The sequence below is a fragment of the Ochotona princeps genome, chromosome 27 (genome assembly GCF_030435755.1).
Source record: "Ochotona princeps isolate mOchPri1 chromosome 27, mOchPri1.hap1, whole genome shotgun sequence".
NCBI classification, from domain to species: Eukaryota; Metazoa; Chordata; class Mammalia; order Lagomorpha; family Ochotonidae; genus Ochotona; species Ochotona princeps.
In genome coordinates, this window is record NC_080858.1 from 9,114,430 (window position 1) to 9,140,121 (window position 25,692).

The following is a 25,692-nucleotide window of genomic DNA, read 5'->3' on the forward strand; positions in this document are numbered from 1 at the left end:
TAGATGGAAGTGAAGAGGTTGTAAAATTGAGTTGAATTTTGTACGTGTTAGTGCCTAAACTGTTTGCTGTAGTCTGTAACATTAATCTTATGATTGCATCATTAGATTTTCTCAGATTAGTGAATAAAAAATGAAAAGCATACTTTCTGATAATCCAGTAATTGAGACCGGGCGTTTAAAATTTGAGTTTTTGGAACATTGATCTTTGCAATGTCACGTGGAGCCTGTGATGTTGGGGTCTGATAGGTATGTTAATTGAGTTCTCTTGCCTCCTTGAAGTTAATTTTGTAATATTTGGAAAATTACCTGATTTCTCTTAGTTATCTTCTGTGTTGCATACTCACACAGACTTTGTAGGGAGGATAAGCTTAAAGAAAGTTCCCAGTATGGCATTGATCAATAGGAAGTTCAGTAATTACACAGAACTGTAGTGATCTTGCCCCCTTCGTCAATCATTTATCTTTTCATTTTGTTGACATTTAGTTAATTATAGGTCAATTGAATCAAACTTCAGTGCTTATTAAAAGTAACTATTTTTAGCTATTGCCTGTCTATTTCTATCTCGGTATCGTGCTGGTTTTTTTTTTAAAGCTACTCAAAGAAGGACTACAGAAATTCACCTATCCTCCAGAGATCGAGGATGACAATGAGATGGAAATTTCTTTTCCACCGATAGAGGTCACAGTTGAAGTTCACAAAAACGTGGTTTTCTTTGAGGATCCTGAGGTTGCAAGGTGGGATGCTGAAGGTATGGCGATGCCTTAACTGTCTTATAAATTATGTAATAAAAATGAGAATACTAATGTAAATCTTCCACTTTAAACAAGTGCAGTATGTAAAGAAGTGCTTGTTATTCATTTCCCATGCCAACTGTAGGATTTTTTGTTGTTGTTGCTACTGATAGAAATTATTGAGGTGTTGGAGTTTAAGTTTTATAACTAGTAGTGCCTGAACTGTTTATATTTGCTATACTGTGACCCATTCGTTAATAGTTATGTCAGTGTGTCTTGATTTTTTAAAAAGGAATGAATGAAAATATCAAGGTAGTTTAGTAGATCAAAAAAGAGCCTACCTTTGTAAGATAAACAATTCCTATTTGATTATGCTAATGTTGCTCATCTGGAACAAATTGCCAACAAGTCCTAGGAATGGGAAGTAGACATAGAAACTTGAGAACGACATCAACTGGCCAGCACATGTTCTGTGCTTTTGATTCTTGAAGTGTGGAAAATTACTGTTCTTTCAAAATGTTAACTACTAACAATCATAAGTATCAGTAAATGTAGGCTAGTGATTACTAATCGTTGATAAACACGCCCTCTTAGCCACTGGCTCGCTGAATTTCGAGTGGGTTAATGTATAATACTTGCACATTTTTATGGCACCCAGTGTGACCCCAGCATGCATGTGTGCAGTGTGTATTGATCAAGTTAGGTGGTTAGCCTTCTCATCGGCTTGTTTTTCTTACTGCCCCTGCCCTGAAGTGCTCCTTTGGCATGCATTATGCGTCCCTGGGGGCTGTAGTCAGCCCTCTTTGCTGCGAACACTAGAACCTTCCCCTGCCGTCCACTGTCCAGTATCCCTTCTGGCCTCGAGTAATGACTCTGCTGGGTTGGTAAGAGCCTTTCCTTAGCTTACACACATTGATGAGAATGGGGTATTTGTCTCTATTGTGCCTAGTGTATTTCGCTTAACGTAACGCTGTCTGCGAATGACAGAATTTTATTTGTGGCTGAATTACACTCCAGTGTCTGTCTCAGATTTTCTCTCTGTTCATCCATTGATGACCTTTTAGGTCGAGGATATAACTTAACTACCGTGAATAGTGCTGCAATAAATATGGGAGATGGGTATTTTTTTTTTGCTAGGCTCGCTTAGTTTCCTTTGCCTGAGACCCAGACCCGGGATAACAGGATGACACAGTCGACTTGTTTCCAGTTGGCTCAGGAGTCTGTCCATGTTGTCCTCCACAAGGCTGTACTGATTCACACTCTCGCCAACAGCACGTGACGTCCCGTTTCTACTTGCTCACTAGCATTTTTTTCTTTTTGATAAAATTCTGTTGTGATATGATAGTTCATCGTCCCTGAGGGCTGATGATTTGGAGCCAATAACAATATTATTACCCGTTTGCTGGCCACATGTATTTCCTCTTTTGAGACATGTCTATTCAGATCATTTAGCCACTTTTAACTGGATTTTTTTTTTTTGCTGTTGACATTTTTGTTTATTTTTAACCCTTTGGCAAATGAATAATTTGCAAGCATTTTCTCCCATTTATAAACTGTTTTTTTTTTTAGTTTTTTTTTTTAAAGATTTATTCATTTTATTACAGCCAGATATACAGAGAGGAGGAGAGACAGAGAGGAAGATCTTCCATCCGATGATTCACTCCCCAAGTGAGCCGCAACGGGCCGATGCGCGCCGATCCGATGCCGGGAACCTGGAACCTCTTCCGGGTCTCCCACGCGGGTGCAGGGTCCCAAGGCATTGGGCCATTCTCAACTGCTTTCCCAGGCCACAAGCAGGGAGCTGGATGGGAAGTGGAGCTGCCGGGATTAGAACCGGTGCCCATATGGGATCCCGGGGCTTTCAAGGCGAGGACTTTAGCCGCTAGGCCACGCCGCCGGGCCCTATAAACTGTTTTTATTCTGTTGGTTATTTGTTTTAGTGCAGAAGCTTTTTGGTCTCACAGGGTCACACTTGTCTAGTTTTACTTTTGCTACTGGTACTTCTAGGGTCTTTTAAAAATTTTTTTAGGAAGTTTTAAGTTTTACTTTTCTTGGAAAGGCAATTTTACAGAGAGGAGGAGAGACAGAAAGATTTTCCATCTGCTAGTTCACTGCCCCCAACTGGCCACAGTGGCCAGAGATTAGCTGATCTGAAGCCAGGAGCTTCTTCAGGGTCCCAAGGCTTTGGGCCATCGCCTGCTGCTTTCCAAGGCCACAGTCAGCAAGCTGGGTGGGAAGTGGAGCTGCCAGGATTAGAACCAGCGTCCATATGGGATCCGGGTGTGTTTGTGGCAAGTATTTAGCCACTGGGCCATTGCACTGGATCCCTTCTGGGGTCTTTACCAGCAATCCTGGTTTAAACTGAAGTCTTACAGGTTTCCCCTTATGATTTTATGTAGTACTTTTATAATATCAGGTTTTATAGTTTAATCATTTAAAAAAGATTTATTTGTTTTTATTGGAAAGGAAGTTTTACTGAGGGGAGGAGAGACAGAAACATCTTATGTCCTCTGGTTTACTCCCCAAGTGGTGACATTAGCTAGAGCTGAACTGATCTGAAGCCAGGAGCCAGGAGCTTCTTCCGGGTCTCACATGCAGGTGTAGGGTCCCAAGGCTTTGAACCATCTTCTGCTGTTTCCCAGGCCACAAGCAGGGAGTTGGATGGGAAGTGGAGCACTGGGATACAAACCAGTGCCCATATGGCATCCTGGTGTGCAAGGCAACGATTTAGCCAGTAGGCTATCATACTGGACCCATGTATTTCAAACTTTGATCTGTTTGATCTGTGCAGGGTAAGAGGTTAAGATCTAATTCTAGACTTCTGCATATAGGTATCTCATTTTCCTAGCAACATTTAGGAAATCCATCCTTTCTTCAGTGTGTTTTTGACACCTTTGTTGAGGTGTGCGTATTTATTTCAGTGTGATCTATGTGTCTGGTTTTAATGCCAATACCATGCTGTTCTGATTACTATGGCTCTGTGGTATATCCTGTATATACTGTATATCCCAAATATTTTTAAAAATCAAAAACAGGTAGTGTGATATATTCAGCTCATTATTTTTGCTCAAGATCACTTTAGCTATTCAGGGTCTTGTGTGATTCCATATGAATTTTATGACTTTTTCTACTTCTGTGATGAATGTCATTTTCATAGGATTGCAACAAATCTATAAATCAATCTGTGTAATGCGGAAGAGTAGTTAGCAAATTCAGTGCATGAATGTGGGAAATCTTGTCATTTGTTGTTGTTAGATTTATTTTACTTGAAAGTCAGTATGGGAGAGACAGAAAGAATGAGAGAGACAAGAGAGAGAGATTTTTCATCCACTGTATTACTCCCACAATGGCTGCAGTGGCCAGAGCTGGAAGCCAGGAGCTTGTTCTAGGTCTCTCACGTGGGTGCACTAGTCTGAATACTTGGCGCATCCTCCACTGCTTCCCCAGGCCATTTGCAGGGAGCTGGATTGGGAGTGGAGCAGCCAGCACACAAAAGGATGCCCAGTGGGCTGCTTGTGCCACAGGTGGAGGATTAGCCTCCTGTACTACTGCACTGTTTTCATGCACTTTCTCTTCATTTTTTGTTTTGTTTTGTTTTGTTTTGTTAAATTTACTTCTGTTTATTTGGAAGGTAGAGTTATAGGGAGAGAGTGAGAATCTTCCATCTGATGTTTTACTCCCAATGACCTCAATGACCAGTTCCAGCCAGGCCAAAGCCAGGAGCCTGTAATTCCGTTCGGATATATCACATGGATGGCAGGGGCCCAAGCACATGGTCCATTTTCTGCTGGTTTCCCAGGTGTGTCGGCAGGAAGCCAGATGGGAAGTGTAGCAAGCAGACAAACAGCTCAGCATGACAGGTAGTGGCTTAACTCTGTGTGCCGCAGTGTGGCCCCCTCCAATTCTTACATCAGTGTAGAGGTCACAGCTTCTGTGTCTGTTGTAAACTGGATCGCTCTTAAATCTTTCTGAGAAACTTTATTATTTGTACATAAAAATGCTACTATTTTGATTTTTGTATACTCTGCCTTTACCGAGCTCATTCATCAGTACAGGCTTTCAGTGAAGCCTCTAGTTTTTATGGAGAGAAATATTGTCCATGATAAGGATAACTTCCTCCCTTTTATATCTTGCCTGATTTCTCTGAGTCAGTCTCGCTCCATTGTGGTTAATAAGAGCAATGAGAGAGGAATCCTTATCTAGGTCCAGATCCTAAAAGCCAGGTCCAAGGCTTTTTTCTTTCAATTAATTTTGATGTTGGTTGTGGGTTTGCTGTCTGTGGCCTTTATGGTGTTTCATTTTTGTCTCCACCCAATTTTTATATGGCTTTTAGCCCATCGAAGGATACTGAATTCTAACAAATACTTTTTCTGTATCTGTTAATATGATCATTGGACTTTATGTTTCTTTGTATTGATATGGTGTTTAAAAAATTATTTTCCTTGTATTGAACCATCATTGCATCCTTGGGATAAATCCTACTTGATTATGGTGAATGGTCTTTTGATATGTTGTTGAATTCGATTTTTTACTGTTAGAATGGGATGTTTGTGTATGTGTTCATAAGGAAGATTGGTTTGTGTCTGTATCTTTGTCCTGTTATGGTGTCAGGAAAATGTGGCCGCATGGAATGAGATTTGGAGGTGTCCTCCATGTGATTCATTTTAATAGTTTGGTGTTAATTCTTCCTTAGATGGTAGGTGGGGGAGCCCCATAGTGTGCAGTTATGCTGGCAGCTCATATTGGATCACCGGTCCACGTCCCTGCTGCTCCACTTCCAGTGCAGTTCGTGCTAACATGCTTGGGCAAGTGGCAGAAAATGGCCCACACACTGAAGTCCCTGACAGCCATGTGGGAAGCCTCGATGGAGTTTCTGACTCTGCAGCCTACTCCAACTTGGCTGTTAGAGTCACTTGGAAGTGAACCAATGGATAGAATCAATCATTCCACATCTCTCTGTCTCTCTCTGTTTCTTTCACGCTAATAATTTTTTTTTTTCAGAATGTTTAAAGGGCAGGGTAGGTGGCACTATGGCAGTTTAGACTGCAGCCTGGGACACTGGGGTCCCCTGAGCACGGCTGTGTGCCTTCACTGCCCTGCTCTGACCTCGTTCCCTGATGATGGCTCCTGACTTCAGCCTGACCGGCTCCATCTCCCCCTCTCTGTAACTCTTTCAAATAAATGAATAAATAACTAAAGAAATGCATGTTTTAAAGGAATGTATAACTGAGCAGTGTTGCCATCCAGCACTGAGGCTGCTTTTGTGGGGAGACTATTTGTTACTGCTCAAATCTCCTTACTTACTAACGACCTCCTAAGCCTTTTTTCCTGTTGCATGGCTCAGTTTTGGTAGGTTATTTGTATCTGCGAATGTACCCTTATCTAAGTTTTCCATCATGTTGGCCATTTATTTGTTCTTAATAGTCATTAACAATCTGTTGTGTATCTTGGTATTTCATTTCTGATTTCAAGTCTTTTTCTTGGTTAGTTTTGCTTACAGGTTTGTAAATGTTTTTTGTCTTTGACTTATTGTCACTCTAAAACATTCTGTCCTTCTAACTTTGTCTTCTTGAGATGCACCATTGAGTTCTTTGATACCTGTTATTTTTTATGCAGGCACTTCCTATTTTAAACTTTCCTCTTAGTGCTAGTAAATTTGAGTATATACAGTTTGCATTTTCATTGATTTCAAGAAATATGTAAATTTCCCTTTTAGTTTCAATGACCTGTTCGTTGAAAAGACAGTTGTTCACTCTTCATGTATTTGAGTAATCCCTAAAGTTTCTTTTGTTGTTGATTTCCTGCTTGATTATGTACTGATCAGGAGAGTTAAAATTTTTCTGAGTTTTTGGTGTTTGGACTTGGTTTGTGACTTACTATATGGCTCTTTTTAGAGAATGTTGCATTTGCTTCGGAACATAACGTTTTCTGCAGCTCTGTGTAAAAGGTAAAGGTGTCTTAGGTTTATTTGGTCTGCTGCACAGTCTGTTTCTTTGTTCGTAACTGTGCTAAGATGAACTGTCTGTTGATAGGAGGAAGTTGAAGTCCTCCTCTATTACGTCGGCGTCCCTTTCTCCCCTGAGATCTGAGCATGTTTTATTAAACTGGGTGATTTGGTATTAGATACATATCTACTTAGAGCTGAAATAGCTTCTTGCTGAAGTAGTCCTTTGAGCATTAACTAAGAATGGCCTTTGCATTTTCAAAGATTTGTTTATTTTATTGGAAAGACAGAATTAGAAGGGGGAGGGGGAGATAGAACTGGACCAAGATCTTCCATTCACTGGTTCACTCCCCGCAATGGCCACAGCAGCAGGAGTTAGGCCAGAGCTTCTCCTGGTCTCCCATGGAGGTGCACGGGTGCAAGGGCTTGGCCCAGCCTCTGCTGCTGTCCCAGGCCACAGGCAAGGGGCTGCATTGGAATTGGAACAGGTACCTATATGGGATGCTGGCAGCATGGGTGGAACTTTCCATTTTGCAAATAGTTTTTATCTTTGTCTATTTTTGCTGATTGTTAAGTGTAGTTACTTCTTAGTGTTGGCTTTTATTTGCAAGGACTATGATGTACCGTAGTTCTTTAACTTTTTGGCTATGTCTATGCTGGGTTAAGTTGGTTACTTGTAACCAGGTTGTCATTTTAATTTATTCTCAGTCTGGTTAACCATACAATAAAGAACTTGATTGTAATTAAAAGACTTAGCTGGACCTGTCAACTTTACAAACCTGAGAGGGCCTCCCTAAGAGGCCGTTGAACTTGAACTGGACAAGTGGGATGCTGGACTCTGTATGGTGTAAACTTTTAATTAGGGAATCTCAACGGAACTTGAGCTGTGGTTATGCATCAAGGTGAAGGAATTCATGATGGGGGAAGGGTTTGGGGTGAAGGGGGGGAATCCCAGTCATGTAATGCAATGTAATTAATGAATAAATGAATATTAAAGAAAAAAAAATTGAAAAAAAAAAAAAAAAAAAAAGAAAGGAAGTCATATACATTTCTCTCTCTGCTGGTACATACTTAGAAGGGTTATTAAGAAACCTGTGAAAAATATATTTTGAATAAACTATTCATAGAGTTCAAAAGTTGTTTGCACCAAATAAATACATATTTTAAATCTAAAAAAAAAAAAAAAAAAAAAAAAAAAAAAACTACTTGCAATGCTTTCTTCCTCTTCAGTTATTCACTGTTGTGGTTTGTTGGTTTGCTGAATGGATGGGGTATGACATTTAAAATTTCTTTTTATTGCTTTTTAAAATTTTAATTGGAAATGCAGATTTAAAGAGAGAAGGAGATACCAAGGCCTTCTGTCTGCTGATTTACTTCCCAGATGGCTGCAGTGGCTGAAGCTGAGCTGATCCAAAGTCATGAGCCAGGAGTTTTGTTCGTGTATCCACATGGGTTCCAGGGCCCAAGGCTTTGGGCCACCCTCTGCTGCTTTCCTAGGCCATAGGCAGGAAGCTGAATGGGAAGTGGAGCAGTAGGGAGCCAGATGGGAAATGGAGCAGCTGTTACATGATGTGGTGGTAATATAGGATGTTGATGCTGGAAGGCAGAGGATTCGCCAGTTGAGCCATTGCACCAGGCCCCTAGAGTGTTTTATACTTGACTGTTTCCTAATGCGTTTTGTATTTTTTAAAATTTTTTTTTGTAAGATTTTTTTAATTGGAAAGGCGGATATACATAGAGGAGGAGAGACAGAGAGGAAGATCTTCCATCCGATGATTCTACTCCCCAAGTGAGCCGCAATGGCCGGTGCTGCACCGATCCAAAGCCAGGAACCTGGAACCTTCTCCAGGTCTCCCACAAGGGTACAGGAACCCAAGGCACTGGGCCGTCCTCAACTGCTTTCCCAGACCACAAGCAGGGAGCTGGATGGGAAATGGAGCTGCCGGGATTAGAACCGACGCCCATATGGGATCCCGGTGCGTTCAGGGCGAGGACTTCAGCGTCTAGGCCACGCCACTGGGCCCTATATTTTGATGTGATATTTTTATGATCTCTAGTTATCTTTTTAGAATTTTTCTTCATTTTGATTTGAAAGATAGAGAAACAGATATATAGACACTCATTTTTCATTCATGATTTATTCCCCAAATACTTGCGAGAGCCAGGGCTGGGCCAGACTGAAGAGAGTAGCTAAGAACTCCATCTACGTCTACCGCATGGGTGGCAGGGACACAAATGTGTGAGCCATCACCTGCAGCCTTCTGGGATGGGCTTTAGCAGGAAGGTAGAACAGAAGCAGAGCAGTGAGCCACTGCAGTATGAGATGTGAGCATCACAGGCAGCCTGGCTGGTGTGGCACACGCCCACTCCATGGCTGTGGCGACCTGTATTTTGCCTCTGGGTGTACAACTCTCCTGAGCATCTTTTGAAAGACCAATTTGGTGATGATGAATTCCTTCCGTTTGTTTTTGTGTTTTTCATTATTGTCATTTTGGTTTGGTTTGTTTTGGTTGCTGGGGGTTCGGTTTGTTTTGGTTGCAGGGAGGTTTGATTTGTTTTTCTTGGGAAAAAAAATCTATGTCTCCCTGATTTTGAAGGATGGCTTTGCTAATCTTGGCGGGATTTTTTTTTCTTTCTTAACTTATGTCATTCTTTTCCCTTGTGGCTTATAAAGTGTGACTTGAGTTATCTGCTGTGGCTTGAATCTGCTGTGTTACGCTTTCATGACTTGATTTGAAGAAGTCTGATGGGGACCTTCTCTGTCTCCCCAAGGTCCTGTCCGTGTGTGTGTCTGGTCCATCTTGCTGATACTCAGCCCTTGTGTCATGAAACGGGTTTTATATTGCCTTGATTTTTCTCCTTCAGGTATCCCCCAAATGCAGGTTCTTGTTTGTTTAGTGCTATCCTGAAAGTCTTAGAGATTATCATTACTTGGTGTGGGCATAGGAGTGTGTTTACCTGGAAGATCATGTCTTCAACTTCAGTTATTCTGTGCTCCTGTTTGTTCTAGTATGATTTCGAGGCGTTTAGCTGTGGTTTTTTGTTTTGTGTTGATGCGTTTGAGAGGACTAGAGACATGGGGGAAGAGGTACACAGTGCTCCACCCACCGGGTCGCTCCTCAGATGCGTCTGGTACTGTGTAGGTATGTCATGTGGGTGGCAGGAAGAGAGTCAGTGACTGAGCCAGCCGTGACATCTCCAGGTTTTCCTCTGTGGGATGCAGGAATCTCATCCATCTTCCCTAACGGTTACTGTCATCAGCATATTTTGAATCAGTGATCATATTACTCATTTCTTTTTTTTAAAATTTTATTATTATTATTGGAAAGCCGGATATACAGAGAGGAGGAGAGACAGAGAGGAAGATATTCCATCCGATGTTTTACTCCCCAAGTGAGCCACAACGGGCCGGTATGCGCCGATCTGAAGCCGGGAACCAGGAATCTCTTCCGGGTCTCCCACACAGGTGCAGGGTCCCAAGGCTTTGGGCTGTCCTCGACTGCTTTCCCAGGCCACAAGCAGGGAGCTGAATGGGAAGTGGAGCTGCCGGGATTAGAACCGACGCCCATATGGGATCCCGGCGTGTTCAGGGCGAGGACTTCAGCCGCTAGGCCACGCCGCCGGGCCCCATATTACTCATTTCTAAGGCTTTTGCTTGGCTCTTTTTCAGGCTCTTTATCTCTCTGATGAATTTTTCATTCATGTCATGAATCGTTTTCCTAATTTCCTCAGTCTGCATATTCTTGTATCGTGGGATTTCCGTATAATTTTTCTTTCATTTTTTAATCAAATGTTTCCTTAATCTCCTTTGGTTTGGATTCTGTTCCTAGTTGTTCTGGTACCTTCCATGTTCCCATCTTGAGATGTGCACATTGGACAAAGCAGTGTTCTCTCCTACTTTTCTCAGGTGGATTTTATAATAACTTCTCCCTAAGGATGCGTCTTAGTATGTTGGTTTGCTAGACCATGTTGGCTGTGCTTACAGTGGGGCGTTACAGTGTAGCGCTGTGAAATCCTGTCTTTCAGGAAGTTGCCTACAACTGTGGGATCAGGGAGCATTTCTGATTCCAAGACCCAGGGTTGAGGGATAGAGCAGTTTGATGACATTAGACACACGAGCATGCTGGGTGCCTCTTCAGTAATGCAGCAGCTTGGCAGGGCGCGGTGCATTTGGGCTCAGGCTAGTTCTGTGTTGGTCATGTGTCTTGTTACAGCAATGGGGAGGGTGGCACATGCACGTTGGCCTAGCAATGGCTGGTTGTGAGTGATTGTCGCTGGGAAATCATATCATTTGTGCCAGCAGGAGTATGTGAGGTCAGTGACAAGCAGGCAGCATGGCCTGGCCCATGAAATGCACCCCCATGCTATGGCAGTGGCTTAGAAGTAGATGGTGCGAGTTTCTGCCCTCAGGTGAAAGTCAGGTGTGGACTGGAGGCCAGCAGCATGTGCATGGCTGTCCTGTCATGACGGTCACTGGCGTCCACGAGAGTGGTTGCCACCGAGACTTCATCACGGACCCATTCCCTCCACATGGTGGCGCTGCCCTGGCCAGCGCAGCAGGGCCATTGCTTCCTACTGGCTTGGTACAGTCCCTGCCCTAGTACAGCTCTCCATGTCCTGCAGAAGTTCCTGTGCACTGTGTGTCTTGATTTGCTTCAGCCCCAAAGGCAGCTATTTTGAAAAAATTAATTCAAAGGCAGAGTCTCTGTCATACACACACACACACACACACACACACACACACACTCTTTCATTTGCTGGTTTATTTTTTAGACGTAGCCGCCAGGCTGAAGCTGGGATGTAGGGCCTTCATTTGGGTGTCGCACCTGGGTGTGAGGGCCCAAGGATTGGGGCCCTGTTCAGCTGTTTTCTTCACAGGTATGTCTCAGGGAGCTGGATCAGAAGTAGAGCAGCCGGGACTTGAACCGGCGCCAGTGTGAGATTGTGGCATTGCAGGCAGCAGCTTAATGCATTGTACCACAACGCCCGTCGACAAATGCAGCTATTTAATGGCTTCATTCCAGTTTCTGCAGGAGAAGGAGTGAGCCTAGGCACCTCTGTTGCGTCATCTCGCCAGTCAGGCTGGCCGAATACAGAAAGGCCTTGATCTGATGGCTGAATTATGTAGTTTTGAGGATTCTAAATAAATGCTGTGACGTGTTGTTTTTCAAATTGTTTTACGGTCATCCCTTTGTAAAGGGATTTCCAGGTATGGGGAGAGGACGGGGACTGGCTAGGGAACTAGGACCAGGGGCTTCTTACTTCATCCACTTTTTTGCTGCTTTCAGAAAAATAGAGGAATTTCTGCCAAAAATAGTTTATAGTTTATGCTTCTTTATTAATAACTCAGTGTTCCACATTTGTATTTCTATAGATAGGGCTACAAGATTGTGTATATTTCAAATAGTTCGTATATTAACGATATGGTTCCAGCAGATGAAACTGTGAACTATATTGAATAGTTCTGTAATTTCTCCTTGGATACTGTTTGTTAGAGGTGTCACTGTATTAGTCATTGTTCCTAAGTGTTCATTACATCGAAAATTCATCACTCGATTAGAAGTAGACAAGGTAAGTTATCCTGCACAATTCAGGGAGGTACAATTCGTGTACAATTTAGGAGTATTGTACATCTCCAATGATGTTAAAACTATGGGAAACTGTTGGCCAGAAAATACTGGGAATTGGTAGGTTTTTTTTTATGAAATGTTTATTTTCATGTAGTTGAAAGACAGAGTGAGAGAACGCTCCCACTACTGGTTTACTCCCTAAGTGCTTGGGTCAGGCTAGAGCCAGGAGCTGCAGCCAGGTGGTTTGTGGGTGTGCCCAGGGCTCAAGCACACGAGCCATCTGCTTCCTGCCTGGTGCATCCGCAGAGAGCCCGATGCCAAGCGGAGCAGTCAGAACTGGAATCCGCACTCGGATGAAGCCTGCAGGTGTTCCAAGGGGCCAGTAGACCACTGCGCAAGGCATTTACCTCAGTGTACGTTAGCACAGTGGGGCAGGGGGAGAGCTGCAGGTGCTGTCGGGGTCCATCTCCACCGGCCAGGAAGGCGTCTCCAAAGTGGGGATCCTCTACAGGGCTCGAGGAGATGGAAAAGCTGCAGGCAAGGTGCTGAGTCAACACCCATTTCCAATTCTTCTGAATACACGTATACCTGGACAGGGAGTTACTGCTTACCTTGGTAAGTTTATGTATAATAGTTTAAGGCGCTACCAAAGTGGTTTTCAAAGTGGCTGCATCATCTTAGATGCCTGCCATGAGTAAGTTTCCAATTACCCCCCTTCTGGCCCACATCCGTTATGTGATTTTAATTATACCCATCCCTAGTGGGTGTGGACTGGAACTTGTTGTTTTAATATACATTACCCTAATTGACTAGCATGGTTGAACTTTGTTTCAACTTACTAGACTGTCACATAGCTGTAGTGAAATGCTTACTTCAATCCCTTACCTACTTCTAAATAGGATTTTTAAAATTTGAGGTGTAAGATACATAAAAGATCATGTATTATGTGATTACATTTATAGCAAAAGTCCAGACAGGGCATGGAGAGGTTGCTAATGGTTATCTGAGACTAGAGAGGGGAGTGGGAATTGACTGTCAATAGATTTGGGCCCAGCGCGGTAGCCTAGTGGTTAAAGTCCTCGCCTTGCATGCTTCAGGATCCCTGTGGCCTGGGAAGCATTCGAGGACGGCCCAAAGCCTTGGGACCCCGCACTCATGTGGGAGACCCAGAGGAAGCTCCTGGCTCAGCACAGCTCAGCTCGGCTCTGGCCATTGTGGCCACTTCGGGAGTAGACAAGTAGACAGAGGATCTTTGTCTCTCCCTCTCTCTGTAAATCTACCTTTCCAATAAAAGATAAAAACTGAATAGATTTTATTGGGAATAAAAACGTTCAATAGCTGAGGTATAGGTACTCGCTGCTACAGTTAAGTTGCCCCTTAGAAGGCCTGTGTTCTATGGGCAGAGAGTCTGCCTTCCAAACCAGCTTCCTCTCCGTGTATACCCTGGAGGCCAGCAAGAACCTCAGTGCCTGCCTCCTCCCTAGAAGACCAGGATGGAGTTTCCAGGCCTCTGGCCCGGCCCAGCCACAGCTGTCGCAGACAGTCGGGCAGCCCATGGGCAGCAGGTGCACTGCTACCCTGTGCTGTGCTGCCTTGCAGATGCAGTGACAATTTTTTAAAACCTCCTCAGAATGTTCCATAACTCGATTGTGGTGTGACTACTGCATAACTAAGTAAACTTACTAAAAATAATGACACCCTTAAGACAGGTGAATTCAGTTCATATTGTCTGAAAGCCAAGGTCGGTGGGATTTTTCTAAAACAATAGGGCAGAGTCTACCAGGGAGGACTCCACGTGCATAGACCCAGAGGTGCGTGGTGGTGATGCGGGAAGGGGTGGAAACAGGTATGTGAAGTGGCAAGCCATGAAGCCACAGGAGTGAGTGGAAGCTTCATCCTGAAGGTCGTCCTTCATGCTGAGCAGCTTGAACTTGATCCTGTGGGGAGGGCAAAACCAGCTAAGCTGTTTGTTGAGCTTCTAAAGAGTGGAGTTGTTTTTTGTACACATTGCAAGTGTTTGGGTGATTCCACCACTAATGTACTTCACTCTTGATGAAGGTAAATATTGGACAACAGATGGCATCAGCAATATATCGTACAAGCGGAAAGACAGACTTGTGACATTCAGCCTGGACACTTTTGGCCCTGTTACCTTGATCCAAGACACTCATATTAATATGCCGTACCAGTCCTGGGAGCTGAGACCACTTGAATCAAACACAGTACTTCTCACCGTGACGACTGTGTTCACGGAGGTTCAAATAAAAATCAAGGTGAGTTAGCTATTTAAGAGTCCCAAAGAGGCAACTCTTTGAACACTCCATTTCATACATAAATCACTGTTGATTTATCTATTGAAATGCAAGCCTTTGTGGCTGCATATAAAAATGTACTTTGAGCTATCATTTTCACAATACTTGAATAAATAGGCAGTCAGATGTAAGTAGTGAGGCTCAAAGTTGTACCCCAAAGTTATTAGGGGTAGATCAGTGAGTGGCCCAACAAGCCTTACTGAAGGGCTTCCTGATCCCTGTCTTTCAGTGGAGGTTGGTGTCTTACTGAAAGGGCCTCCATGGGGTCAGATGTGCAAGGACAGAGGGTGTTTCTGGCTGTCTGGTGCTGAATGTGGGAATGGTGGTTGACTGTAAATGGGGTGTAGCAGTTCTTACTAGGGGCGAATGACATGTTCTCCAGTTGACACCTGCTAACACATGTACCACTTGGTGAAGTTACTCAAAACCACAGGGTTACTGTATTTAAAGTGGGTGAATTTTATGATAAAAAGTATAAACGTTTCTGAAAAGGGAGCCTGGAACTCTGAGTGTGACAGCTTACCAGACTTGGAGATGGGGGCACAGCATCCCATGGTGGGCTGAGTGGCCCACCCAAGGCTGCTCAGGGGATGCTGGGGCCTGGTGGGGCTCACAGACCCAGGCAATGCTGTGTCTAAGTTGCCGGTGTCGCGGCAGCCCTCAGTCCTCACAGGAGGACACCAACACTTGCTTACTCGTTTATCAACAGGAAGAAGGAAACACCAGGAATCAGAGTCCCTTAACAGATGAGGCTTCAGGGGAATGTCTGGGCTAACAGGGGAATGCTAGTTCCTTGGGGCTTATGGAGCCTCCTGCAAGTGAGCAGCCCAAGGTAATATGCTGTAGTTATAAAATGCACATCCAGTTTTGAATACTTGGCCTAAGAAATGAAAATTAGCTAATTTTCTTACTGATTACATATCGATGTCTGATATTATCAGTAAAATATTTTGAGAATGATACATTCTGTATACCTTCCAATGGCTACTTTGCCAAATACTAAAACTAGATAAACGTTTGCATCAGCATCTTAAACGTATCAGAATGAAGACTCCTTAAATGTACAGCCATGGCTGCCAGCAGCTATCTAACAGGCAGGCAGTTTCCTGGCAGCTTGGAGAACAGGAAGAGGTGGAAGAGCTTCTGTTCCACTCCCAGCTGAAGCACAAGGAGGCCTGCCCTTTGCTCCAGGAGCCCCGGACCCGTGCCTGGGGCTGTCAGAGCAGCCTGGAAGCTCCTGCCCTGTGTTCTTCATGTCCAGTTAAAGGGTTTGAAGAGAGCACCCACCTAAAGGGTGGATGTAGAATACAGTGTAGCGTACTGCCTTAGTTCATAACATCTTCTTTTTTTATACCAGGAAAACCTCTGCATGTTAGCATCCATCAAACTGAAAGACAGGAAGCATCTCTCGGTTTTGGAAGGGAAATGGATGACTCCTATTCCTTTCATTAACGCTTTGAAAGAAGCTGGAGTGAATATCTTCCCTTCTGAATACTCTCATTTTTATGTTGTCATGAACAATAAGGTAAGAAAACGTCTAAATTCAATATAGGCATGTAGAATGTTGGCAACTGCTTTAAATGACTGTTCAGGTGCAGTCTACATTCAGTTCTGTGTGCACTTACAGGGAGGTGTGGTTAGGAAGGAAAGAGTAAGTGAACAGTCAGGAATCCAAGGTTCTCTGAAGTTGAACCTTCCTCACTGAGAACTCAGGCCTGAAAGATCTCTATCAACAAGGTGGTAGCGGGGCATTTCCACTCCTGGCCAGTGTGGTGCCAAGGTAGTCTGAGCAGCTTCTCATTTTGTATATTTGCAGAAGGGATATATCTAGATTTCCTACAAGACCAGGTAATTTGGCATCTTCCCAAGTCAGGCAAAACTGAACGCCTGCAAGTGTCGCCCCTATGGGAAGTCGACTTCCTTGGCCTTGGCAGAGCCTCTGGATTTCTTGCGTTGCCCATAGGGTGTTAGAGTTCTTTCTATGTTAAACTTGAGTTCCTTGAGGACAGCAGCTGTTCCCCAATGTAAATTTTCTAGAATCAGCAAATTCCTGGACTACACCTGGCCAGTCAATGTGTGAAACACAAAGTGATTTCTACTTACGACTTCTCCCCAGTAATGTTCTTGCACTTTGTTGGCAGTAGACTAGAAAATGACAAGCCATAGAGACAGACCTTCTTAGGGCATTGGGAGGTAACCCTGTGGCCAAGGCAACAGTAACCTATGCATGGCAACCGCAGACTCCCTGGTTTCAGTACCTTGCCTGTTATTTTGCAGGGCCTGTCAGGCTTACAGAAGGTTGCAGAAAAAAATATTTTCTTAAACACCTATACACAAGGCACCGGTTGGATGACCAGAATGTTAGTGGTGAATGGAACACCGGTGCCTACCTGTGTGGAGCTTCCACTGTAGTAGAGGGAAAACTAAACCAAAAAGGCAGTGATGATGCTAAGAAGACAAAGCACACTATGAATAAAGGAGATCAGAAGTGCTGGGGTGGGGCAGAGTTAAAGAGAGTGCTAAGGTTACAAGAAGGTAGACTGTACACCAAGCCTGTGGGTGGGGAATGGATCCAAATGGGCACATGCAGGGAGAACAGCACAGCTGCTGGAGAGCATGCAGCCTCGAACTGCGAGGAGGAGGAGGAGATAAAGGAGGAGAAAGTGGATGTGGTCCTGGAGAGTCTTGTTAGAGAAGAACCCAACGTCCGCAGTGGTTTGGCAGATTCTTGTTAAGCACTGGGGTCAATGCTGTTTGTCTCTCTTGTTGACAGGTTCCTGTAGTAGAAATGAAAGCTTACCGACAGATAGCCCTGCTGAGTCCTGCTTTTGCCTTTGGTTGGAGCAGGTGGAATATGCTGTGCAATTCTACAAAGGTTGTATTTAAGGTACAGTATCCAAAATGAAGTGTACACTGTGACCCCTCCAACTAAAAAGAACAGTAAAAAAAAAATACCTCACTGATGGATGAATTTGGAATTTTCACTTGAGTTAGCCCCTATCTGCAAGGTACGGGACAGGCACGAGGTCAATACATCCTGGGTGCTAGATTCCAAATATTAGATAGAAAGTAGTATCTTGGTTAAAAAGTATAAGGATGGACCCCTTAAGACTGTTCATAAACTTAGTCGTCCAGTGCTGGAGTCGAACTGGAAGGGCTGAAGCTCTGTAAAAGCAAAGGAACCCTGGTGATGGGTTTGCCTGATTTTCACGCAGGTGAAAGAATCCCTCACAGAGGCAGCTGCTCAGAGTCCCAAGTGGGACCTTCTGCTCTTCAGCGGGGAGAGAGCCCAGAGACTCAAGATGGACGAAGACAGTGAGTCCTTCTCCGAAGCCCTCAAAGACGACACCGAGTTCCACTCCACTGTGTTTCACATGGTTAAGGATTTTGCTTCTAAAGAAGCAATGGAGGTGGTTAGGGATCCCCCATGCCTGTTGGTTGATGCCGTGTGTCACATGCTGTTCTCAACTAGAGTGCTTAGCTACTCTTAATTGCCACTTGCAACCTTGATTCAAGAACCAAATGTGGAATGAAAAAATCAGGTATGTCTTCAATAAAATTAATAGCATGTTTCATACTTAAAGTAGAGCTTATAAAGAATTGCAATAAGGTCACTGCATCTCAATGCTTCTTTATTTCAATAAAACCTAGCAGAATAATATACTATTTCCTCCCCCAAAAGCTCATTAAAACACCATCCAGGCTTTTGCCTGTCCCTGTTCTCTCCTGGCTGCAGTAATCAGCACAGGAGGAAATGTGTAGAGTATCTTAGCGATTCTGACAATCTCCAGATTTGGGTGTTGTCCCAGGCAAAAGTTACTGATTAGCACAGTTCAGAAACTGAAACTTTAAAGTCACGATACAGATAAGCAGACGCGCTGCACTCACACTGGAGGTGGCGCATCGTGTCGCAGTCCAGTGAATGGCCACAGGATGTGTTCCAGAGAGTGCCAGGAGTCCCCACTGCGGGTGGGAGCAGCGTCCACCGACTTGGGGAAGAACGGGCCCAGGAGGAAGCTCATCAGAGCTGCGAACAGCACGATGAAGGCGGCAGAGAGCCAGAGGGCCTTGTGCACCTTCTGGAAGGAGGTCTTGAGGTGTGCTGCCCAGGAAGCTACAATGTCAGAACTACAAGGAAAACACAGCACGTGGTATGGTAACTGACATCCGCAACATTCCCTAAGTCCCACCACTACTGCCTTACACTTAACCCCCCGGGTTGGGGGTACCATGCCTAGCTGCTCTCATTAGAATGAGTGAAATGCTGTAAAAATCACGTGATTTAGACTATGGGTACAACAGAGTGCATGCATTTGTTAATACTTTGTCAACTGGATATGCTGTGTATATAATCATGCCCCACGTCATTATTTCCTGGTATACTTTAACCATAGGAAAGCCACCTATATTTTCTTTTAGAGCCACCCACAGTATTATAGGACTTTGTAAGAAGTCTTTGAAAATAATATCTGTCTAGCACAGTATGTGTAACAGAATAATGTATGTTCTCTACTGTTTCAAGGATGATGAAATGGGTTCATCTGTCCAGTTTTGAGCGCCCAAATCACACAGCTTGCTAGAAGCTGGAATTTGAGCTGGAAGCAAACTCCTCACCCCGTACCCTGTACTGCCTGGCTCCTGTCCCTGTTGATTCTTGCCCATCCAACCCTGAGGGTGTTGCCGAGCAAGGAGACAACTCACATTGAAGACACATCCCACTTGGGGGCGTTATTTTTCTTCTCAGAAAGACTTGATTTCCTTGTCTTCTCCACCGTTTCTTCTCCAGGTAACGGTTCAGTGTCATCTTTAGTTCTGTAAATAAATTGCTCTTAAATAGTTGCAACTAAAGATAAAATCACTTCTATTTATTAAACATTGATTACCTGGGGCTGGCGCTGTAATGTAGTTAAGCTGTTGCCTATGACATAAATTAATTACAAAATCCCAAATCATGCACTCAACAGGTGCCAAAGGGAATTGTGGCGCCAATGTTTGAGTTCTCTTGCCTTTCAAACTTAACCTGAAGACACTAAAACCAGAATCAGCCACCTTCTTACAAATTTGAGTCTGTTGCTTGCGGACTTCAAACAAAAAGCAAAACCTAGAATCTAATTTTTGTATGATTCTTTCTCCACCCAGCTCAGAAATTTACTTAGCCAAATAAGCTGAAAGAGTTTGTATTACATGAAACTAAATTTTGAGAGTTGTTTCATGTAATACAAACAGATATAGTTCGAGGGAAGCCATTTAGTCCTGTTCACCCTTCATCACACACTGCACACTGTATCAGCATGTGCCCAACTTCCATGATGGAGGCCAAGCAGTTCATGCAACGTCACCCAAGGATTTAGAAACAGCAGTGAATTATGCCCTACCTTTTTGCCCTCAGCACTGCCCTGGAGTCATCCTTCCACTTTGCATCTACCAAATCATGTGAGTTCTCTGGGGGTATGGAGGGTGGGGAGTAGGGGGGAAGTGCAGTGCCCCCGAGGCACTAGGAAACCCCACAAAACAATGAAATAAAAATTGTGTGGTTTTCCTGGCACAAAACTGCATCTGGAGAACACCCTGAAAAATGTAGAAGATGCAAAGTCCGTGGACCCCCTTGCTTGGTGCCCAAAATAAAATACAAGCATCTTCCCTCAGCGGTTACAGGCCACCGTCTTCTGCGAATTTAAACCTGAAAACTACAGAAACAACTGTATTCACAGATCTTTTTAGTGATGCAGCGCTGGTCTCCTGGTGATCCCTCCTTGTGGGGCCCCAGCGGTCACTGGGTTAGCGAATACTTTGGAGGGCTGGCAAGTGGCACAGCATGTTAAGTCAGCACTTGCTGGGCTGCAGCCCCGTGCAGTGTACGTGGTTGAGGTGCTTAGGCCCTTGCCACCTGTGTGGGAGACTGGGAAGAGGCTGGCACAGCCTTGGCAACTGTGGCTGTTTGGGGAGTGAACCATCAGATGAAAGACCCGTGTGTGTGTGTGTGATTCTGTCTTTCAAATAAATAAATCCTAAAAAGATAAACAGTCCAAGCGTCACTTACTTTGGTGGACCCTTTTCGTCTTCAACGTCTGCCCAGGAATAGGTGCTAACAAACCGATGTAGTGAGGGGCGTTGCTCGCTCTGTTTTGACCCCAAAATACGCCTAAGTAATTGTCAAAGAAAATATACCTGTAGTTTGAAGCCATATAAAAGTCAAAACCTCCCCTCCCACCAAAGTCACCTAACTCTTACTCTGTAATCTTTAAAACTTTAAACATTACGGAGTAACGTCGCCGGCGATGTGGCCTAGAGGCGTTTTTTCATTCTTTCATTTTTTCATTTTTTCGTTCTTTGATTCTTTCATTTTTTCATTTTTTCGTTCTTTCGTTCATTTTTTCATTTTTTCGTTCTTTGATTCTTTCATTTTTTCATTTTTTCGTTCTTTCATTCATTTTTTCGTTCTTTGATTCTTTCATTTTTTCATTTTTTCTTTCTTTCGTTCTTTCATTTTTTCATTTTTTCGTTCTTTGATTCTTTCATTTTTTCAATTTTTCGTTCTTTGATTCTTTCATTTTTTCATTTTTTCGTTCTTTGATTCTTTCACTTTTTCATTTTTTCGTTCTTTGATTCTTTCATTTTTTCATTTTTTCATTCTTTCGTTCATTTTTCATTTTTTCGTTCTTTGATTCTTTCATTTTTTCATTTTCTCGTTCTTTGATTCTTTCATTTTTTCATTTTTTCTTTCTTTCGTTCTTTCATTTTTTCAATTTTTCGTTCTTTGATTCTTTCATTCTTTCATTTTTTCGTTCTTTGATTCTTTCATTTTTTCATTTTTTCGTTCTTTTGTTCATTTTTTCATTTTTTCGTTCTTTGATTCTTTCATTTTTTCATTTTTTCGTTCTTTGATTCTTTCATTTTTTCATTTTTTCTTTCTTTCGTTCTTTCATTTTTTCAATTTTTCGTTCTTTGATTCTTTCATTTTTTCATTTTTTCGTTCTTTCGTTCATTTTTTCATTTTTTCGTTCTTTGATTCTTTCATTTTTTCATTTTTTCGTTCTTTCGTTCATTTTTTCATTTTTTCGTTCTTTGATTCTTTCATTTTTTCATTTTTTCTTTCTTTCGTTCTTTCATTTTTTTCATTTTTTCGTTCTTTGATTCTTTCATTTTTTCATTTTTTCATTCTTTCGTTCATTTTTTCATTTTTTCTTTCTTTCGTTCTTTGATTCTTTCATTTTTTCATTTTTTCGTTCTTTGATTCTTTCATTTTTTCGTTCTTTCGTTCATTTTTTCATTTTTTCGTTCTTTCGTTCATTTTTTCATTTTTTCGTTCTTTCGTTCATTTTTTCATTTTTTCGTTCTTTGATTCTTTCATTTTTTCGTTCTTTGATTCTTTCATTTTTTCGTTCTTTGATTCTTTCATTTTTTCATTTTTTCGTTCTTTGATTCTTTCATTTTTTCGTTCTTTGATTCTTTCATTTTTTCGTTCTTTGATTCTTTCATTTTTTCATTTTTTCGTTCTTTGATTCTTTCATTTTTTCATTTTTTCATTCTTTTGTTCATTTTTTCATTTTTTCGTTCTTTGATTCTTTCATTTTTTCATTTTTTCGTTCTTTCGTTCATTTTTTCATTTTCTCGTTCTTTGATTCTTTCATTTTTTCATTTTCTCGTTTTTTGATTCTTTCATTTTTTCGTTCTTTCGTTCTTTGATTCTTTCATTTTTTCGTTCTTTCGTTCTTTGATTCTTTCATTTTTTCATTTTTTCTTTCTTTCGTTCTTTCATTTTTTCATTTTTTCGTTCTTTGATTCTTTCATTTTTTCATTTTTTCGTTCTTTGATTCTTTCATTTTTTCATTTTTTCATTCTTTCGTTCATTTTTTCATTTTTTCGTTCTTTGATTCTTTCATTTTTTCATTTTTTCATTCTTTCGTTCATTTTTTCATTTTTTCGTTCTTTGATTCTTTCATTTTTTCATTTTTTCATTCTTTCGTTCATTTTTTCATTTTTTCGTTCTTTCGTTCATTTTTTCATTTTTTCGTTCTTTCGTTCATTTTTTCATTTTTTCGTTCTTTGATTCTTTCATTTTTTCATTTTTTCTTTCTTTCGTTCTTTCATTTTTTCGTTCTTTGATTCTTTCATTTTTTCGTTCTTTCGTTCTTTGATTCTTTCATTTTTTCATTTTTTCGTTCTTTGATTCTTTCATTTTTTCATTTTTTCGTTCTTTCGTTCATTTTTTCATTTTTTCGTTCTTTGATTCTTTCATTTTTTCGTTCTTTGATTCTTTCATTTTTTCGTTCTTTGATTCTTTCATTTTTTCATTTTTTCATTCTTTGATTCTTTCATTTTTTCATTTTTTCATTCTTTCGTTCATTTTTTCATTTTTTCTTTCTTTCGTTCTTTCATTTTTTCATTTTTTCGTTCTTTGATTCTTTCATTTTTTCATTTTTTCGTTCTTTGATTCTTTCATTTTTTCATTTTTTCGTTCTTTGATTCTTTCATTTTTTCATTTTTTTGTTCTTTCGTTCATTTTTTCATTTTTTCTTTCTTTCGTTCTTTCATTTTTTCATTTTTTCGTTGATTCTTTCATTTTTTCAATTTTTCGTTCTTTGATTCTTTCATTTTTTCATTTTTTCGTTCTTTGATTCTTTCATTTTTTCATTTTTTCGTTCTTTCGTTCATTTTTTCATTTTTTCGTTCTTTGATTCTTTCATTTTTTCGTTCTTTGATTCTTTCATTTTTTCATTTTTTCGTTCGATTCTTTCATTTTTTCGTTCTTTGATTCTTTCATTTTTTCATTTTTTCGTTCTTTGATTCTTTCATTTTTTCATTTTTTCGTTCTTTGATTCTTTCATTTTTTCGTTCTTTGATTCTTTCATTTTTTCATTTTTTCGTTCTTTGATTCTTTCATTTTTTCATTTTTTCGTTCTTTGATTCTTTCATTTTTTCATTTTTCGTTCTTTGATTCTTTCATTTTTTCATTTTTTCTTTCTTTCGTTCTTTCATTTTTTCGTTCTTTGATTCTTTCATTTTTTCATTTTTTCGTTCTTTGATTCTTTCATTTTTTCGTTCTTTGATTCTTTCATTTTTTCATTTTTTCGTTCTTTGATTCTTTCATTTTTTCATTTTTTCGTTCTTTGATTCTTTCATTTTTTCGTTCTTTGATTCTTTCATTTTTTCATTTTTTCGTTCTTTGATTCTTTCATTTTTTCATTTTTCGTTCTTTCGTTCATTTTTTCATTTTTTCGTTCTTTGATTCTTTCATTTTTTCATTTTCGTTCTTTGATTCTTTCATTTTTTCATTTTTTCTTTCTTTCGTTCATTTTTTCATTTTTTCGTTCTTTGATTCTTTCATTTTTTCATTTTTTCGTTCTTTCGTTCATTTTTTCATTTTTTCATTTTTTCGTTCTTTCGTTCATTTTTTCATTTTTTCGTTCTTTGATTCTTTCATTTTTTCATTTTTTCTTTCTTTCGTTCTTTCATTTTTTCATTTTTTCGTTCTTTGATTCTTTCATTTTTTCATTTTTTCGTTCTTTGATTCTTTCATTTTCTCATTTTTTCGTTCTTTCGTTCATTTTTTCATTTTTTTGTTCTTTGATTCTTTCATTTTTTCATTTTTTCTTTCTTTGATTCTTTCATTTTTTCATTTTTTCGTTCTTTGATTCTTTCATTTTTTCATTTTTTTGTTCTTTGATTCTTTCACTTTTCATCTTTTCGTTCTTTCGTTCTTTCATTTTTCAATGAAAGAACGAGGGAACGAAAAAATTTGAAAATGAACGAATGAAAGAACGAGGGAACGAAAAAATTTCAAAATGAAAATGAAAGAACGAGGGAACGAAAAAATTTGAAAATGAACGAATGAAAGAACGAGGGAACGAGAAAATTTCAAAATGAAAGAATGAAAGAACGAGGGAACGAGAAAATTTCAAAATGAACGAATGAAAGAACGAGGGAACGAAAAAATTTGAAAATGAACGAATGAAAGAACGAGGGAACGAAAAAATTTCAAAATGAAAATGAAAGAACGAGGGAACGAAAAAATTTGAAAATGAACGAATGAAAGAACGAGGGAACGAGAAAATTTGAAAATGAACGAATGAAAGAACGAGGGAACGAAAAAATTTGAAAATGAACGAATGAAAGAACGAGGGAACGAGAAAATGGAAAAATGAAAGAATGAAAGAACGAGGGAACGAAAAAATTTGAAAATGAACGAATGAAAGAACGAGGGAACGAAAAAATTTGAAAATGAACGAATGAAAGAACGAGGGAACGAAAAAATTTCAAAATGAACGAATGAAAGAACGAGGGAACGAAAAAATTTCAAAATGAACGAATGAAAGAACGAGGGAACGAGAAAATTTGAAAATGAACGAATGAAAGAACGAGGGAACGAGAAAATTTCAAAATGAACGAATGAAAGAACGAGGGAACGAAAAAATTTGAAAATGAACGAATGAAAGAACGAGGGAACGAGAAAATTTGAAAATGAACGAATGAAAGAACGAGGGAACGAGAAAATTTGAAAATGAACGAATGAAAGAACGAGGGAATGAAAAAATTTGAAAATGAACGAATGAAAGAACGAGGGAACGAAAAAATTTGAAAATGAACGAATGAAAGAACGAGGGAACGAAAAAATGGAAAAATGAACGAATGAAAGAACGAGGGAACGAGAAAATTTGAAAATGAACGAATGAAAGAACGAAGGAACGAGAAAATTTCAAAATGAACGAATGAAAGAACGAGGGAACGAGAAAATTTGAAAATGAACGAATGAAAGAACGAGGGAACGAAAAAATTTCAAAATGAACGAATGAAAGAACGAGGGAACGAAAAAATTTGAAAATGAACGAATGAAAGAACGAGGGAACGAGAAAATGGAAAAATGAACGAATGAAAGAACGAGGGAACGAGAAAATTTCAAAATGAACGAATGAAAGAACGAGGGAACGAGAAAATTTCAAAATGAACGAATGAAAGAACGAGGGAACGAGAAAATGGAAAAATGAACGAATGAAAGAACGAGGGAACGAGAAAATTTGAAAATGAACGAATGAAAGAACGAGGGAACGAAAAAATTTGAAAATGAACGAATGAAAGAACGAGGGAACGAAAAAATTTGAAAATGAACGAATGAAAGAACGAGGGAACGAGAAAAT

The 25,692-nt window shown here is 40.6% G+C and overlaps 2 protein-coding genes across 6 annotated transcripts in view; one reads left to right on the top strand and one right to left on the bottom strand.

Annotated features, from left to right (window-relative positions):
• Nucleotides 1-18,132, top strand: part of DNAI7 (dynein axonemal intermediate chain 7) — a 69,087-nt gene extending 50,955 nt beyond the window's left edge. For 4 of the 5 annotated variants that reach the window (XM_058656053.1, XM_058656054.1, XM_058656055.1 and 1 more), the window contains 5 exons: nt 592-748; nt 14,304-14,518; nt 15,915-16,082; nt 17,331-17,444; nt 17,773-18,131. In XM_058656053.1, coding sequence (XP_058512036.1) covers nt 592-748; nt 14,304-14,518; nt 15,915-16,082; nt 17,331-17,444; nt 17,773-18,048 — 930 coding nt within the window. In that variant the 3' untranslated portion in view covers nt 18,049-18,131. Of the gene's footprint in view, nt 1-591; nt 749-14,303; nt 14,519-15,914; nt 16,083-17,330; nt 17,445-17,772 lie in introns of all 5 variants that reach the window. The other variant, XM_058656057.1, reaches the window with a different exon arrangement.
• Nucleotides 18,133-18,172: 40 nt separating this feature from the next.
• The window catches only part of IRAG2 (inositol 1,4,5-triphosphate receptor associated 2), a 126,691-nt gene continuing 119,171 nt past the window's right edge, over nt 18,173-25,692 (bottom strand). The window contains exons 36-38 of the mRNA XM_058655676.1: nt 20,598-20,699; nt 19,259-19,369; nt 18,173-18,685 (exon numbers count right to left, since the gene is read on the bottom strand). Coding sequence (XP_058511659.1) covers nt 18,442-18,685; nt 19,259-19,369; nt 20,598-20,699 — 457 coding nt within the window. The 3' untranslated portion in view covers nt 18,173-18,441. The remainder of the gene's footprint in view (nt 18,686-19,258; nt 19,370-20,597; nt 20,700-25,692) is intronic.